The sequence below is a fragment of the Excalfactoria chinensis genome, chromosome 6 (assembly GCF_039878825.1).
Source record: "Excalfactoria chinensis isolate bCotChi1 chromosome 6, bCotChi1.hap2, whole genome shotgun sequence".
NCBI classification, from domain to species: Eukaryota; Metazoa; Chordata; class Aves; order Galliformes; family Phasianidae; genus Excalfactoria; species Excalfactoria chinensis.
In genome coordinates, this window is record NC_092830.1 from 19,308,007 (window position 1) to 19,326,620 (window position 18,614).

The window sequence follows — 18,614 nt, forward strand, 5'->3', positions numbered from 1 at the left end:
GGCTAGACTGATTTTGTACCTTGTTCCTGTGAATAGTGTTCTTCAGGCAATAGATGAGACTTAAGTTCATTAAAAGTTTTCTGGGCTATCTGCCTTAGTTCATTGTGTCTCTAAGGTAATGTTATGGGTAATGAACCAAGAGCATCAGTTATGCTTTTGCAACTGGCACTCCTTTTCTCATATTGCTGTAATAACTGAAATCAGCAGTGAGAATCATATCTGTTTTGGAAGAACAGCGTTCTTGGGTCTGATGATGCCATTCTCTTTTACTTCAGCCTCTGTTTCTGAGCGCATGCTAAGATGACACTTGGACATACAGGAGCTACAGGTTTTTAATGTGATTTTTCGTTTGTTTATTTTTGCAGTACAAGAACTGTATGGAGCTGCAGTTGTTGTGACCTAGCATTAAAATGCTACGGAAGACTGGGAAGCTCTATCATCAGTTCAGTAATAGGAATTTTCTATGTCTTATTAAAATAAACATTTGGTGTCTATGGATTCTTAATAGCGTAACAGTCTTAAAGTCTAAGGCATTTATTTACTCAGAAATAATACATGAAGGTGTTGTCTTCTCACTTAGTTATGCTGTGCTCTGAAGCACGTACGTTCTTCATGAAAATGTTACAGTGGTAACCTTTCAGAACACTTGTTTTATTTCACAGCTGTGGTTGGGGTCTGTGACACACACACGCCATGCCTGGGAGCAGCAGTCTTTTGGTAGAGCACCTCCTGCCTGTGCCCTTACAGCCACTGCTGCTTGAGGTGCCTCTGTTTCATTTCTTTACTTACTGGAATTCTCTGCTGTGCCTTTAAAATAGGAGTTAGCTTCTTTCTGGCGGTAGCTGCACCAGCAGGGAAAGCAAAGCAGAATTATTTTAATAGTTGCTTTTTCTCCTTATATTCTTTTTTCCTGCTTGTTTTTTATTATCTTTTTTGTGATTTATTTTTATTTTTATGGTAGAATGGGGCATAGTGAGTCTGTGAACTGTCTGTATGACTTGTCTCACGTATGGTTCATAGGAATTAGGATTCCATTTTGTAGCTCTTGTATAATGTTGGCAAGTTTTAGTGTTTGGTAAAGTGTGAAGCAGCCATTTATCTCCAGAGATCTGTTTTTGTCTAACTGGTGGCTACGGATTACAGCTTGCTTCTTGTTCTCTTAACTCTGCAGTGGCCATCTAGCTAAAGGAGCAGGCTGAGTTTATTCCTGGGAACCTGGCAAAGGAATTCCTTTCTGTACAGATGCAAAAAGCTTGTGTGGTCACTGTGAGAGCCCCACCATCACAGCACTCTCCTAGTGATGATAGATGAAATACAAAGCTTCTCTTCTCTTTCTGGTTCCAAGACTATGAAAGTCCATAGGAAAAAAAAAGTGTTCACCTTGTAATAACTGAGATATCTTGGCTTGGAGTTTTGTAGCCCATTTTGAGAGCAGAAACTTGTCTTGGATTTGAAATCCACTGAGTGTTTACTCTCTGCTGCTCACACCTGTCCATCTGGTACATGTTTTGGGTTGTATTTCCCATTGGTGTTGTGAAAAGAAGTACGTGGCTCAGAAACTTTCTGTGACTTAGTGCAGGGTCTGCTGCCTCAGCTCATTCCTCATGGCGTCCTGCTCTGATCTCTTGCTACCGCACCTACTGCAAGAGCAGTGGTTTACAGGGATCCTTGCATTGCTGCCTGAAACTTACTTACCTCACACAGTTTGTTTGGCTTGTGATTCATTTACCGGATTGAGCAAAGAAAAGGGGATTGAGGCCGAAAATGCTTTCAAATGAGTCTTGTATATGTTCAGCGCTCAGGAATGTTGTGCGACTGGCGTGATAATGGTCTGTGTCTGCAGGCTTGCATGCACATCTGAGTGTTTTGCATGGCATACTGGCAACCATGAAGAATGTTCATCTCTGTATAGATCCTTGCCTGCCTTACAGCAACACAGAGCCTTCATTAATATTTGCAAAATGAGATTAATGAAAGCACAAACAAAAAGGTTACTGGAAAGGAATGGATCGGACTGTTTAACACATTTGTGGATGTTGAGGGAATTCTTTGTGCTTTGATAGGAGATGGAAAAAATTGTAACTGTGGGGAAGGCAAAAAATGTACCTCATTTACTCAGTTACTGAGTTACTTTGCAGATGCTTGAATTCTGCCTGTACGTGTTTTGTAGTGACGCTGTAGTGCGATTACTACTCCAGAACATGTGGAATAGACTTGTCTTATCCATACTGGTCTTAATAGTTATACTCACTTTTCCAAAAGTGGGATAATCCTAAATCTTGTTGGTGAGGCAGCAGGAAAATACTATACAATCCTCATTAACGAGGCGGAATGGTCTTGCAAGAAATAAAAGTATTTTATCCTAAGTTTCTGTAGTTTCTAGGGATTCCTTATAACAAATGCTGCTGCTATTTTGTTGTGTTGTTTTTTGTGGTTTTTTTTTGTTTTTTTTTTAAATTCTTTTTACATTTCCTGAAGGATGAGAAGTAGATGAGAAGAGCAGTTTACTGATTCATTTCAATTCTTCAGAAGCACTGCTGCTTCTTGGAAGAGGCATCTTCTATTAACGTCAATTATATAGATAAACACTGTCTCTGGTTAAGAAAATGTGGAGAGTGTCTTGTTTGAAGACAGCTTTGTTTTGTGAGCTGGTGGGGAGCTCTGTGTCCTCATCTCCTGATCTGAGGATCAGTGCAAAATCCCAACTCTAGCATTGACAGTTTATTAACGTTCATAATGTCATCCCACTAGTTTATGAACTGCTAGGAGATCGTTAAAAACTTTGACACTTATGCATTGCAAAGGACATGTGTGAAAACTGGCAATACTGGAATTCATGTAAATGTTGTTTGCTGTTCTGTTCTCTTTTTAAATCTAACTTTCTTCTTAGCTCTCCCACCATACTTGCCCTCCTTGCTCTAACGTTCTTAGAATTCTGCGTTCTCCTTCTTGTTGTAGTTTTTGGGTGCGGAAGGCTTGTTGTGTTTTGTGTTTTTTTGTTGTTTTTTTTTTCATTGTCTCAGAAGGTTCTGTGTATTGTGGGAGGTGAGGCAACGCTGGTCTTGGCAGAACACCACAAAGCCAAGAGAGTAATTAAATGACGCAAGCCTTTGATTATTTTTCTCTCTCAAGCTTTCTGGCACGGCTGGGCATTCCAATTGCAAAAGGAGGACCAGGAGGAGAAACTTCTAAAGATTGCTTGCAGAATTAGAGGAACTGTATCGTCAACTTCTTGCTGCTCTCAAGTTCTGGAGTTGCTGCTTTTTTTCCTGTGAGGATAATGCCACTTTCATCACCCAAGACAGAAGTAACTGAAACGGAGCTGCAAAGGTTTCATTTTGGTTTTGGTTTCTCTGCTCTCTCGCTAATTGGATTTTTCCCATCTTCAATAGGAGGATTATAAAAGAATTAGTGGAGCTGTTTTTCTGGGTGGGTAGCAGGGGGAAGGTAGCTGTTGGGTTTTTTTCCTCTTGTTTCTTCGACTTCCCTAATCTGTCATTTGTTCCCCGAAGCCACTGCCCACTTAGAAAAAGGAGCGACAGTGTAACAGATGAGCTTGTAAGATCATGGATTCCTTCCCTTTTGCAAACTTCGTGGCTGCTTGTAAAGGAGGTTTTTGCATACATAAGCATGGAATGAATAGTATCCTGGGCTGGGTTTAAAAGAAACAAACAACTGCTATCCTGAAGAAAGGAGAAATTCCATTTAAACTGTAACGTGCAGAAGGTTGGATGTTGTTCCAGTTTTGAATTTTGGTGAAAGAAAGGAAAGATCTGATCAAGTAAAATACTCTGCCAGCCAAAACCTGTTCTACAGCTAAAACTGGAAGATGTCTTGGAAGAGAAGTTACTTTTCTGTGGGCCGAGGGAATGTCCAGGGGATGTTTACTCCACGAAATACAACTTCGATAGCACCCAGTAAAGGTCTCAGCAACGAACCGGGGCAGAACAGTTGCTTCCTGAACAGCGCTCTGCAGGTGAGAACACAGAATGTAAACTGTTTTCTGCCACCTCTTTGTGTCGGTTGCGATACTTTCTTTGGCTGTGATGTGCAACAAATGCAGTCAGGGTTGGCATCGTAATTTGTAAGTTTCAGTTTTTCTTGGTGCTTTGACACTTGAATCCTTTCTGTCAGTGTATGAACTGATAAGCTGTCAACCAAAGACAAAAATGTGTAGTAGTATGTTGCATTAAATCTTCTAATCTAAATTAAGTCTACTCCTTAAAGTAAATTAATTATTTTTGATGCTCCAATCCAGGTCAAGGGGTGATAACATCTGTACAAACTCCTTTTTATGTAGTCCAATTTTCTTTATTACTACCAATTTGCAGTTTATGTGCTGGAGTGCTTACCTTTGATCTAGAAGAAACAATTCTCCTGTATCAAAATGCAGTGTGGTGGCTGCTATACTTGTATTCTCACTGTTTACATATTTGGGGCACCTGTTTGAGTTTCAGCCCTCAGTCTCATTCCCATTGTGTAACTTGTCTGGGTAGCACAGACTGTGTCACTGCAGCTTTTGGGGTTTTTTTTGTGGTCACAATTAGCTTTTCAGTTAGCTTAAGGATTTGAGATGTCCTGGTGATGCAAGTAATACAAATGAAAACTTGAGTGACTCTCCATAGTCTCAGTATGCCAGGAAGTACAGGACTAGATATAAAGGTAACCAAGTCAAGAAAATAGCAGTTTTCAGTGATGTGTTAACTGCTTCTGTTAAGCTGCACAGTGCAGTCAATGGCTGCCTCCTGATCCCAAGTTACTGAGCCCAGGTCAGATCGAAGTAAAGCCCGGTGCCAGCTGTGTGTTGAAGAGGAATGTAGAAGTGTGTGAGCTGGCCTTCAGTGTGCTTCAGATATAGTTTTCTTCTGTGTGAGAATACCAGAAGTACTTGTAGCCAAAGCTTATTATTTACTACCATTAAAAACCAGGATGTTAATAATGTTATAGTATTATACATATTTCTGTTTTAATTTTTTAATCAGTGTTAGTTTAAGAGACTCTTGAATGTTTGTTGTTCTTTACTTTTAGGTATTTCTATAAACATTCAAGATAAGCTCCAAAGGCAATTGCACTGACAAACTGAACTAGTTCCTAAATGCATTTTTGCTTTTTGTGAAGCCTGCAGTAGCTGTTCAGGAATGTTATATGTAATCAGATGCTTCAAAGACTTACATTGCCTCCCAGGCTCTTAAGTACAGGGAGAGTTTGAGTGAAAACATAACCCTAGCAATTCTGAGGGTCTGGGAAACTTTACAGATCAAATATGCCCTGAAAGTGTTATTTTAGTAGTTCAGTTCTAGGTAGCATTTAGGTGCTGTGATCTTGTTAACGAATTGTTACAGATAATTTACATGTCTTGAAAACAGTACAATTTTTATTTTATTATTATTATTATTTTTCAGAATTCTGTTTTTCTAGTGAGTTCCTCAGGACAAATTAATTGGTTAGATGTTTGGTCCCTCTGTTGGTGCTAACAAAGTGTTCAGTCAGTCACATGCCAGCCCTGAGCCAGTGTTCTGCCTGGAGCCTGGCACAGTGCAATTCAGGTCAGGGCTGCTCTCACTGCCTCCTGACTGAGGGTAGAGCTTGCAGAAAAGCTTGCTTACTGCTCACTGAAACAGCCAGCAACAAGCATGAGGAGCTGCCTGTGAAACACCTCGGGTCAGTGCTGGCACTGTTGAGCAGATGAGAATATGTGTAGTTGCCCAGGTTTGCTAGTAAAACTTAACCCAAAGCTTGGTGCTGTTCCAGGCAACTTTGCCTTGTGCTGTTGCTGCGATCATCACCTCAATAACCTGTCGTGAAAGAAAAGAATAACTGTCCACACTGGTTAGGGTTAGAAATCTGCCAGTCAGTGTGTAAAAGCACTTCCTAATGACAGGATTTGGGCATGGGAGATTTTGGCAGTTCATTGTTTTGACGTTCAGGAACATGTTAATGCACACGCTGCTGGTGTTCCATTTCTTATGTTCACCCTTTCTACTCAGTGTTGAGGCTGAAATGGGATGCAAGGAGCTGACCTGGGTGTCTCAATGTTGTTACAGCTCTGCACAGCTTTGCAGCGTGGTACTGCTGCACAAAGCAATGTGGTTTTGGTCCAAAGCAGGTGAAAAGGATTTGAGAGTAGCATCCTGCTGTAGTTTTATGTATATAAGTGATACAGTTCTTGAGAAAGAAAAATGAAGATGTCAGCTTGCAGCTAGCTAGAAGACGCACTATTGAAAGCGATGCTCATTAGCACTGATGTACTATTAGAGTTGTTTAGTGTGTGTCAAAGCTTTATGCAGTATTTTATTTTCTATATTAATAAAATCAGCTGTGCTTCTCTTTGTGTTTCAGGTTCTTTGGCACCTTGACATTTTTCGCCGTAGCTTCCGACAAATCTCAACGCACAAATGTATGGGAGATTCTTGCATCTTCTGTGCGCTCAAGGTAAAAACTGGAAAATGATTCTTCTAAAGTAAAAGAAACATCTCCAGTATTTTTATGTCTAATTAAACTTGCATCTGGAAATTGGTGAGAGCAGAGGTAAATCTGAGTAGGTGCAGCATGCAGCTGTCATAGTGCTGGTGTGGAAAATGCTGTAGGTAAGTCGCAGTTAGGACTCTGTCATCAGTGGACTGCAGATCATTGCAAGCATCCGTGTTTGAAATATCACTTCAGACAGTAAAGTATTGTTATCTTTTTTTATTTTCCTAAACTGTCACTTGGCTTATAAATATTTTACCGCAGACGGATACCATGTTTTTCAGAATTCACCCTTCCTTCAGAGCTTCTTTAAATGTCAGCATGAAAAGCCTTTCTGTTCCAAACTATTGATTATATAAGGCTAAAAGGTATTTTCTACTGTAAATATTGATGTCTGCATTAAATGGCTCAATTCTTTTTGGTCTCTGATTTAGAAAATATCAATTCTGTTTTTAGATGCAGATAAAATATCTATCCATGATGCTGCCTAGACAGTAAGATCTAAATGCTAGTTGTTGTTCAGAGTACTGTTACATACTTGAGTAAACTGTAAAATCCTACATCTCTGTTTGTATTTACCCATTATTTCTTATTGCTTCTGTTTTGGATTTTTTTGTGTGTGTTTGTGCCTTCCTTTTTGAATCCTTCTTCAAACCTGTTGCTGCCTCTGTAGCCTGGTGGGAGAAATTGTCATAAGCAAAACATAATGAAAACTCTAGCTTTAATGTTCCTGAGCAATGATTTTTCTTTCAGAAACGACTAAGTCATTTTCTTTGATCATAAATGGGTTGTTAAATCTTAGTGAATATTTCAATTTTTTGTGGGAGATTTTTTTGTACTATGAATTCCATGCACAGTGATGAAAAGGAGAGGTAGCATGTCAGATGGCAAAATTGGGAGTGCAAGGTTTGAGTTGAGATCATATGAAGTTCACAGGCAGTATTTATGGTGTAATAGCTGTCCTGCTTCTGGTGAGTCATTTTTAGAGGTACTCTGGTCAAGATATCCTTAAAATCAGCTTTCTAGGGAGTTTTTAGGATGTTCTGGATGGCTTTTCCATTGCAAAAGAACAGTGAAGAGGAAACTGTTCAAGCATGAAGGATAAATTTTATTTCCTTTTGAAGAAGAATCTGTATCAACACCTGCTTAAATGGTGAGAGGGATATTTACAGCAGAGTCTTCAGAAAGGCTATTTTAGTATGTTAAGAGAAGGATAACACATCCAAAGTCAGAAATACAGCTATGCAAGCAAAGAAAAGATGAAATATTGAATATATCCCTTTCCCTATAGAGAAATGACAAAACTTAGTGTTGATTTGGTTTGAGTTCATGAAATTCAGTGGTATAAATGACTCAAAGCTGATTCCCTCCAGTATTGCCAAGTGATTGCTAGCGTTCTTTGGTAAGTAAGGGCAGAAAGAACAGGATTTAGAAAATAATAATGAATAAAAGTTTTTGTTGTTCTCGTGTTTAACAAAGCATCGAGATATTGCAGAGAGTTACCAGGAGTCCAGGTTCTTCCATTGGGCTGAAAGTACAGTGGACTCTGAGGCAGGTCTGGTTTGTTTTAATATAAAGACAACAACTGATGTCTTGTTTGGAATGAGAGTACTGAGAAAGAGGGGAAAGAGTGAAACTCCATGAAAGAGAAGATATATGTTTATGTAGCTGTTACAGAAGGGTGAACAGAGCTCTGGAACAAGCTGCACAGAGAGGTTGTAGAGTCTTCTTCTCTGGAGGTATTCAAAACCCACCTGGACACTTTCCTGTGTAACCTACACTATGGAGCCTGCTTTAGCAGAGGGGTTGGTCTTGATCTCCAGAGGACCCTTTCAACCCCTGTAATTGTGTGGACTGTGGACAAAGATGCATCTGGAATACCAGAACCAGAGTTAGAAGAGAGAAGTGCTACAGTAAGACTACAGGGTGGCAGAATCTCTGGAATATATGTATTAAAAACAGACATTGGGTCAAATAGTGTTTAGTTTTGTTGATATGATTCTTGCTTTTGATGTCTTGCTGAAGTGTGCAGCATGCCATTGTAAGCTTCTAAGTGCTAGAGTGGTTGAATTCACTAATTGTGTGCCTGCAGCCATGTAGTTTTCTAAATTATGCAGCCTTACAAAAACGTGCTGTTCTCTCTTCTTGCTCTCAGGTATCTTCCAGGGTTTTTTTTTTGTTTGCTTCCTTTCCATACTTCTTAACAATGCCATGTTCAGCCATAAGGTGTTTCAACCTTAAGTTCCCAGCATCGTGCTGAATCCTGGAAGATCTTTTGCACACTCACTCTAGAATACTTGAATCTGACTATGTGCAGAATTACAGTAGCTCAGAAAATACAATATACAATGAAAAATACTGAAGAAATGCATAGGCAAGTAAAGAATTATCTAGAAAACTATTTCTGCCTGTATGCAGTAACTAGTACTTGACAAAGTAAATAAATAAATTCCAACTGGCTTTAACCCAAACCAAAGTGTTAATATTCTCTCTAGCCACAGCCCATTCTGCATAGGAAATATCAATGTTTTACACAAGTCTGTTCTACAGCCTTCAGACAGCTTACATACATTTATTGTAAAGAAGCTGTTCAAGAGAAAAAGAAAGTAGAAATCTGCTTGTTAAAAGTCAGAACTGCTTTAGTCCCGCTTTCTTTAAGTTCATTAACTTAACAGTATCTCACAATTTTGTTATTCCCTGAATGATGTCACGACAAGTTTCCACCTTTATTAAATGGTTTAAAATGTTGATGTTCATGCATAAGTACTTCAAAGATTTCCTTGATTTTCATGGTGCCATCGATTCAAATATTATACACATATATAATACTCTAAGTCAAACTGGGGATGTACACCTCCCTCCACCCCCAAACCAAAAAAGCCCCTCACAGTCATCAGAAACATAGGTTATCTTGCATTCAACTGGAGAAGCAGGGCTCCTACACCAACAGGGTATGTATGAGGGATAATCTCATGCTATGGAGATAACTGCATTCATCTTCATGAACTCCTTAAGCAAGGCAGTACGAGGGAGGGGAAAATCAAAGCTATTTTAAAGTATATACTTGTTCTCTGCTGCCCTCTGGATCAGTGGTTCTCAAACTGCTCTTTTTTTTTTTTTTCCTAAAGGAGTTGGGGCTGTCTGGCACATGGTATGTGAAAACTTGTACATGACAAATGTGATAATGTGCTTAATATGCACTTATCACTGTAAGCGTCACCAGGAGTGAATTGTGTCCAAGTGCAGCCAGATCATCCCTTCCCGTCGTTGCTTATCCTTTTCCTCTGCTCTGGTTTTCTTGTCTGCACTGGAAGCCTGTAACTGTTGTCCTGCCAGGGTGTTGCCAACTTAGCCTGTAGGTCTTTGACATCCTGTTTCTCTTGAATCTTGCCTTAGGCTTTGCTAAGATGAGGGAGAAGATATGGCTGGATCCAGTGGGAAGTCAAGAATTTGGAGCTGTATACCATGCGAAAGTCTCCTATTAGGGTCTGGGGAGAGGTAATTAGCTTTGCATGCTGCCAGGTGGACCTGCCCGAGATTCTGCCCAGACTGAGGATGGGGCAGGATGTGTTTGCTTTTCTCCAAAGCATGCCAGCATGTTCTGCTTCCAGCCTCGCCTGGGAAAGGGGCAGTACCTGGGGAAAAGAGTGTCTATCCCACCCCTTCTCTCCAGCTTGCCTTGGCAGGATACTTGCTGTGTTGGGCAGAGAGGGTTCACACTCTTTCCCAAATTTGAACAGTTGCTTTAAGTGGAGCATTCTCTTCCTGATGACTCCAGAGGAAGATAATCTCCACTAGGCTAAATTTAGCCTTTGAAAAACACCGAAGTAGTTATTTTTTCACACATGCTTGGCTTGCTGCAACTGTTTCTAGGGATTCTGATGTCATGCACAGCATTTACAGTAAACGCTCAGATATCTCCGTAAATATTATTTATAATTCTAAACTTTATTTATAGAAAGAACAATCACAGGACAGTGATGTGTCATATCGGATATCAAATTGCATCGTAGTTTTGTGCCACACTGCAGATATCTGTTTCACAAGTTCTTAGTTTTAAAATTTGCTGAGCTACCTGGCTATGTTTGTGAATTAATTACAGATGTGAGTTCTTTGTCCATTTTGAAGGAATGTTGCATCAAGAGCTGTAAAAAGACAAGGGGGAGCTGCAGTCTCTGTACTGGAATTCCAAACGCTGTTCCTTAAGATTTTGTAGCATTATAAAATGTTTTGAGCTTGTGGTTTTTTTTTTTGGTGCAGTAGGTATCTTTGTCATGATGCCATTTGCCCGCTCTAACACTGCAACAGCCTTTTGATTTATTGTTACTGTTCAAGTCTACTTTATTCTGTTATGTTTTCCCTTTTTCTAGAGTATGACTTTGCTTTGGTGTGTGTTTATCACAGCTGGAAGGGGGCAGGAAGGGGGAAATCCGTTCACTGTGCTGAGCGTGCCACAGAGAGTTTGTTCTTCTTCCAGGGATTGTACTGGGAGCTCTGTAGTGCCAGGATATCGGACAGGGTGTTTTCTGTAGTTTGCAAAGAAGAATACTCTATTGATTGATAAATTCCAACAGGGCTGTTCTTGTCTGTGATTTTGTCATGTGCAACAAAAGCAGGAAGAATGTGGATTTTCTGAGTAGACTGTTGTTTTCTAAGGTGAAAACTGAGAACAATAGAGTATTAGGATGCTTAAAGAGATGGAATGGCCGTAATTCGTGGTTCTGATTAGGCACCTGTTAGAAGTGTAGGGTCTTCTTATGGAACGTTTGTAACATGGTTAAGACATTAAGTGAAAGAGTCAGAGTACAATGTATTAAATATATATATAAAACTGTCTTATTAACTCCCAGACAAAAGTAGTCAACTCAGGAAACTGTTCTTGCTGCTAGTAAGCTGGTAGTTGAAGATTCCAATTAATGGTTGTCTTTTTACTTGATTTTGTTAGTAGCCAGTTTGACTTTATAATACATTTTGGAAGGTGACATATTAGTGTTTAGGGTATAGCATGAATAGAAATATAGATTAGGCTGTAAAATAAAGGACTAACTGAAGTCTAGGTTGTTTGTTACCAGATGTGGAGTTATAGAATGTGATCTGAAGAGATCACATCTGGCCAGTATTACTTGCATTAGTGAAGCCAAATAGTACATGAGGAAATGTGAGAGAGAAATGTGAGCTAATGGAAATATGGTAGGTGAAAATTTAGGAGATTGGATGGCAGAAGCAGGAATTTAGTATCCAGATTTTTTCTTAATTTTTTTATATGTTGGTGTACTGGAGGCTGCATCAGGAGAGGAGAGTTTTTGCTAAAAGGCAAACTTCAAACACAGAGAATAGTAAAGCATTTTGGAGTTAACAAGTTAAAACATGTTAAAACATCTTTCTGTGAAAGAAATCTCATGGTGCTGGATCTGCAGCGCTGTCTCCAGTCAGAAGGAACTTCTGCACAGTGCTGGAGGAAAGTAATTGATTCTCAGAATGTTGCCAAGAACAGAACTCAAATTTATAGCGCACAGTCACTGGTCTGATTCAGTAGTTATTGCCAGGTCTAAGCTTGTTCCATCAACCTGGACAGATACACATTGGAGATGTCAGTGTATCTCAAGTAAATTGAATACTTCTTTCCTAAGGAGACAGCGAATTGCAGGCTCCATTAGAGATAATTTGGAGCAGATCTTTTAGAGAAGAATAGGGGATTCAGTTATTTCAGCTTCACAGTCTTGAAAATAAGAAGTCCTAAGATGTCAATCACAGAACTACCTCAAAGAATAGTAACTGTCTTATACTCTAACCAAATGAAGCATGAGTCATTTTATGATAATGCATGTGAATTTTGGAAATCTGAAGAAGAAAGCCAGGTTTTAATATTATTTCTTAATAAGGTTTCTTTATCTCAAACTGTAAGTTGGTCTCTGTTGAAGCTTCAGAAAGTTTGTACTGATTCCCACACTTCCCAAACCGGAGGAGATTACTCTGGGAGAGCACTGACACAGGAACCCCTTGATCTGACAGGGGTCAAAAGCCCAAACCTGTAGTAGAAACTGCAAGAAGCTTCCAGTTAGAAACTAAGAAAAAGCCACTTGAATGGTAATAAACCAAATGAGACCCTGGAACAGATTGCCTGGAGTGGTTAAGGAATTTCCAGTTTTGGATGCCTCTGAGCAGGTTGGCCTGAGACCAACTATGTGAAGAATATAGCTGATCCTGACACAGTACTTGGGCATGGAGCAGATGCAACTTGATTAGCTTCAGCAATTTATTTCTGTTATATCCTGCTTATGCTTTTTAATTCCCCTGTCTGTGCTACCATTTCCAGACCTTTGAAGACCTGTAGAGAGAAAGAGGTGGGTCTCTTTTTTTAGATAGGGCTCAGGAATGCAGTGTTACTAGAAAACGTGCATCCTGTCTGAAAAATCCTGTGTTCATATTCTTCTGTATTGGCTATTTCCAACATTCCAATAACAAATCATTAGTACAGAATTCCAAGTCCTGTTGTTGATTCAATATTCGGAATTGCTTCCATTTGGTGTTAAGCCTAGAAATATTTATATCTATGTGCAAAAATACATTTTTCTGTTCTGCTACTTTGATTTGAGGTGCTGAAAAGTGGTAAAATAGGAAAGACTTTTCTTGTTCAGAAGGCTTTTAGTAGTGTCTATTCATATTGTGGCTTTTAAGGATGCTCTCAACTGTATTGGAATGTGGTCATTTTGGGACAACATCAGCACTGCGAATACAGTAATGAGGTTTTCACTGTCAGGTGAAGAGGCTTTTGAAAGAGAGCAGAGTTTGAATGTTTGATGTATGAAGCTCCCATTAAGCTCCAGAAGCACTTGGAGAAACGGTGTCCTGAAAACTCCTGGAGCATGACCAGCAGTGCTTTCCTGGTCTGTGCCCAGCTGGCTTTCAGACCTGCATGGGAATCATATGTAAGTGATAACAGTGTAACTCAAGGGCAAGATCTGAAATTAAGGGGAGAGATCCAACTTAACTCAAAATGATGAAACAGCAGGAAGTGCCACACCTGTCCATCTAAGTCTGAGAGACGAGAAAGACCTGCTCTGAAGGAAAGGTGAGCAAAGAATGCATCTTGAAAAACAAGATGAAGGGGAAATGACTCCCCCATCTCGCTCTGCACGCCAGAAAGAAAAGAAAAACAACAAAATAATCTTAAAAAAAAAAAAGCCAGCAACAACGATAGGTTCAAAGTGCATCTGACTCTATTCCGGGCGATTTTTGGGGCTTCCTACAAGACACAGGTAGTGTGGTTCAAAGTACCTTAAACTGCACTGAATGATGACACTGTAAGGTTAAGATTAAGACGCTCTGTTATTCATTGTTTTTAAGACATTTTAATCTTCATAATTTAAAGATGACTGTACCACTGTGTTCTATGCCTTTCCAAATATTGAAGGGCATTCTGTCTAGCACTGAGGTCTTTTTCTGCTTGATTTTGCATAATAAAGTTCTTTGATATTCTTTAATGCTACTAGGTGATTTCTGTTCTAAGGTTACAGTAACTGTGATTTTATAATTCCTGGCTGTTTATGTTTACTAAAAGGGTTTTTTGTTTTGTTTTTGTTCTTTGCTTTTAATTGTGAAGGCTGCAATTATTTTGTGATACCAAATATAAAGAAATTAAAATGGAGGGTCTTCTAGAAAACTCAAAGAGCTGCTTATAATCATCAGGATCACCTTTTTGTTCCTGAATCTTTTTATGCTGTTATGGACGTTATGGGTAAAAGTGAATTATGCTTCTTCCTAAAATGTGGCTGTTTGATGGCTTCTGCTTTCAACTCCTGAGGAGCTTATGCTGATTCTCCCCATGCCAAAAGTGCAGTCATTTCTCAGCTCCTAGGGGCAAACCATGACCTGTCCATCAGTTTCCTGCTGCTCAGTTGCCTGCTTAGCCACAAGACAAGTGCTTCAGTTTCCAGATCTATAAAGTGAGACCAATAACCAGAATGAACATGTTTCTCAAGCACGGTCATGAGTACTTCCAGGTGCTCTTAAATCCCTTAAAGGGAAGAGCTTAACTAGGGTGGAATTGTTTTTCACGGCTTTAGTTTTTTGATGTCTGCTCTAGTGAGATAAATCTACTAATGCAACAAGAAACTTGCTCTGTTGTCAGTGGGACAGAAATTAGAATCAGGATTGTTAAGGACAGGACTGGATATTCTTTCAGTTTTTATATGTGTATATGCAAGGTAACTGAGGAATGGTGTTGTCTATAACTCATGGGATGAGAGACTTTAATTGCCTCACAGCCTTTTCTTTTTTACAACTTTCTTTGTTATTATTTGATATTCTAATAAGTGTGGTATTAGAAGAGCTACTGTCTTCAGCATGGTGGGCCCTCATCAATCAATAAACACTGGAAACGTTACCAAGATAAAAATAGAAGTGAAGAGAGATGCATGTTTTATGTCTGCATTAGATAATCTGTCAACATTATAAATTCTACTATTTCCATTGCCAAGAAAGAAGCAGACACTGAGACTTGTTTGTGTGGCTGTGCAGTGACTGCAATGTTCTGCATTTTTTCAGCTTCTTTGAAGCAGCTGAGTTTAGCAGACATCCCAGTTTACCTGTTCATTTCCTGATAAGAAGCAAAGAAGACCAGTTATAGGAGATAAAGAATCAAGTTATTTATTTTCAATGTATATTCATTCTAAGTATGTGCGAAAGAAGCTTTCAGTAATTAAGGGGAGAAGTAACACAGGAATGAATGCTGCCACAGGTTCTCATCACGGGTTGGAAAGAAAACCAGGCCAACAAACCATGTTGAAGCTAACTTTCTTATTCCCTTGTACTCGTCTAGAATGCAGAAAAGCCAAGTAGTTAACAACTAAAGATGTTGTTTTAATTGCAGTAACAACAGGCTTTTTATGTGATCTGTAAGAAAGTTGTGTGGAAAGTTTTGGAGGCAAATAAAATTGTGAGATCAACTCTGGTGAAGATTCTCGTTTGTCATAAAAATTAGAAAGAGTAAGAATAGTTTGAAAACAAGGGCTAGAATTTTTCACTTGCTGAGGATCTTGCATACCATATTATTCTGTTTTTTGTAGAAGGGCACAATGAAAATTAAATAACAATTCAGAAAATGTTTTAGAGATTATGCACATACAATAAAAGTTGAGGCTTATTCACTTAGGAATATCTGTTGAACTTTCATGCATATAACTCGTGCTTTCAATGATAATGCTTTTTATAGATCTACTTGTTGCAAGTCATTACCCAGATGAACTGTGAGATATACAGGTGTGAAAATAACAGGTGTCTGAAAGCAAGTGAACAGCTGGCCATAGATAGGAGCTGCTGTTCATGTAATGAATTTTCCTCTCCTTATGCTGACCCAGTCATCATCTGTTTCTTACCTACTGTGGCTTATTTATAGTAAATAAGTTCCTGAAAGATTGCAGGCAACACATTGTGGGCTAAAATGTTAGGAAAGCCTTGGCAGAAAGAGGAAAGAAAAAAGGCATGTGTAAGAAGAATGCTATTGATGTGAAGTTAAAAAGTCAAGTTGGGAAAATAGGAATAAAAAGTGGAGAACTTTTGGTGTCCATTGTATTTGTTTCAGGAATCAAAATTTGAGGAAGGCCTAAGGAGGATGATTATCATGCAGGAAACTAGCCCTGGGGGGCTCCAGTCCTGCCTTTTTTGCCTCTATGTTCTTTGAAAGGAAAGGAAGGAAAGCACCAGGAAGATAGATAACAGTTTCAAAGGAAAAGCCCCTAGGATTTTTTTATTGTAGTCCCTTTACAAATATATTTGTAGCTTGATCAGTATGAATTAAAAGCTTCTTGTTTGTTTTCAGGCAACCTAGTGGCTGTGTTTGAACATATAGTAGTTAAACTTTTTGTTTATTTGTTTTCTTACCAGGGTATCTTCAACCAGTTTCAATGTAGCAGTGAGAAGGTGCTGCCTTCAGATGCCCTGCGCACAGCTCTTGCAAAGACATTTCAGGATGAGCAGCGGTTCCAGCTGGGCATTATGGATGATGCTGCTGAATGTTTTGTGAGTATGACTGGAAGATGATCAGAAGGCATAGATGCAAACTCCCCCATAACACAGTCAGCCCCCACCCCCAATTGCAATAGTAATTCCAAAGCTTTTCACTTAACCTTTTCTGCCCCAATGGCAGAGATTTAGATTAAATGGCAAAAGAAGACCTTGGATTCCTGAGTTAAGGGGGAATTATACTAGGACGGAGCTGTTTTACTTAATTATTCATCTTGACCTGATTGCTGCAAATCTACATCAACCATCCATGCAAGTCATGCTGGTGGTGAAAACTGCTCCTGGAAGAGGAGGCAGATTTCTGCTGTTGGTCCCAGTTAAATGTTGCTAGCAACTTGTAAACAGATGGCATTGTCTAGAAAATCTTCAATACTTTTGTTTCATGTGGAACTTAATCTACCTCTTCATTTATTAGTTTTCCCCCTGTTTCATAGAATGTAGATTTATAATATTTTGAAACACTTATGTAGCATAGAAATTGATTTAGGGTTACTTGGTGCTGACGAGGAGAACTTAGTAGCAACCAGTGTAAAATTGTGGAGCTGTTCTGTCTGTTACTTTTGGTCAAGTCCATGGACTTCTGACTATTGGACAGAGTGATCAATGACAAATGTTCAGCTGTACCAGTAAATAAAATGAATGGTTATTTGGTATGGCATTTAAAGATCAGATGTGCCATTTTCTTTTAGATTTGAAACTACTTGATACTTTTTCACTCTTGCGTGTCCTTTGTACTAGGAAAACCTGTTAATGCGAATTCACTTCCACATTGCGGATGAGACGAAGGAAGACATTTGCACTGCACCACATTGTGTTTCACATCAGAAGTTTGCAATGACCTTGTTTGAACAGGTGAGGTGATGCATATTTTATACAAATCAGCACTTCTCAGCTTCATGTTTTAATGTGAGGACACGTGTAGCTCTTGACCACCAAAAAAAAAAATAAAATCTACACATTACTTTCCCTTTTTCTTTCTTTTTAGTGTGTTTGTACCAGCTGTGGTGCCACCTCTGACCCGTTACCTTTCATCCAGATGGTACATTATATCTCCACAACATCACTTTGGTGAGTTCAATTTTAGTTTTTTTAACAGAACAGGACTTCTCTTATTTATGCTAACGCTGCCATTTGATCTTTACATTCACAGTGTGTCAAGAGCCTTCTGAATAGCAGCATTCCCTTGCAGTTTTACTGCTCCGTCCAGTTTAGTGTCATCCATAACCTTGATAAGGGTGGGGCTGTGATTCATTATGCAAGTTGTTAATGGAAATGTTAAATAGTGTCAACTTCAGAGGAGCAGCACTGGTAACTGACTACTGGCTCTGCTTTGATTCTCTGAGCATGAAGTTCCAGCTAGGTTTTGGTCCACACTGTATTCACACAATGGCTTGGGTTCGAAGGGACCTTGAAGATTGCCCAGTTCCACCCCTCTTTCTTAGGTAGCGTTGCCAATTGCTAAATCAGGCACTAGATCAGTTCACCCAGGGCCACGTGCAACCTGGCCTTGAACACATTCAAGGAGCTGCATCTACAGCTTATCTGGGTAACCTGGTCCAGTGTCTCACCACCCTCTGAGTAAAAAATGTACCCCTTAATTCTAAATCTCCCCTCTTTTATTTTAAATCTGCCCCTCCTTGTCCTTTCTCTATTAGACCTTGTAAAAAAGTTAGTCTCCCTCCGGCTTAAAAGCTCCTCTGAAGTACTGGAAAGCTGCAGTGAGGTCTCCCATGAACCTTCTTTTCTTGAGACTGAACAAGCCCAGCTTCCTTTACCTTTCATCATCAGAGAGGCATTCCAGCCCTCTGGTCATCTTTTTGGCCCTCCTCTGGACCTGCTCCAACAACTCCACATCTTCCTTGCACTGGGGGCTCCAGACCTGGACAAAGTAGTTCTCCCCAGGGCAGAGCAGAGTGGGGCAGTCATCTCCCTTGCGTTGCTGACCACTCCTCCTTTGATGCAGCCCAGGATGCAGTTGGCTTTCTGAGATTTTACCTTAGCAGTCTACACCTCACATTTTGGCTGCAAGAACAATGTAGGAGACTCAGAAGTCTTACTAGAGACCAAATGATACCTGCCGTTCTCCTCTAACCTATGGAGCTTTTATTTTATGATAGGAATTA

At 39.5% G+C, this 18,614-nt stretch overlaps 2 protein-coding genes across 17 annotated transcripts in view; one reads left to right on the forward strand and one right to left on the reverse strand.

Moving 5' to 3' along the window:
• Positions 1–18,614, reverse strand: part of SEC24C (SEC24 homolog C, COPII coat complex component) — a 202,411-nt gene that overhangs the window by 140,859 nt on the left and 42,938 nt on the right. The gene's annotated exons all lie outside the window — the stretch shown is intronic.
• USP54 (ubiquitin specific peptidase 54) overlaps positions 1–18,614 on the forward strand; it is a 96,260-nt gene that overhangs the window by 43,149 nt on the left and 34,497 nt on the right. For 12 of the 14 annotated variants that reach the window (XR_011903979.1, XM_072339590.1, XM_072339593.1 and 9 more), the window contains exons 2-6: positions 3,133–3,976; positions 6,340–6,432; positions 16,354–16,488; positions 17,230–17,343; positions 17,477–17,559. Coding sequence is in view for 13 of the 14 variants with exons in the window: in XM_072339590.1 (XP_072195691.1) it covers positions 3,830–3,976; positions 6,340–6,432; positions 16,354–16,488; positions 17,230–17,343; positions 17,477–17,559 (572 nt within the window). In the remaining variant the exon portion in view is untranslated. The remainder of the gene's footprint in view (positions 1–3,132; positions 3,977–6,339; positions 6,433–16,353; positions 16,489–17,229; positions 17,344–17,476; positions 17,560–18,614) is intronic. The other 2 variants (XM_072339588.1, XM_072339589.1) reach the window with 2 other exon arrangements.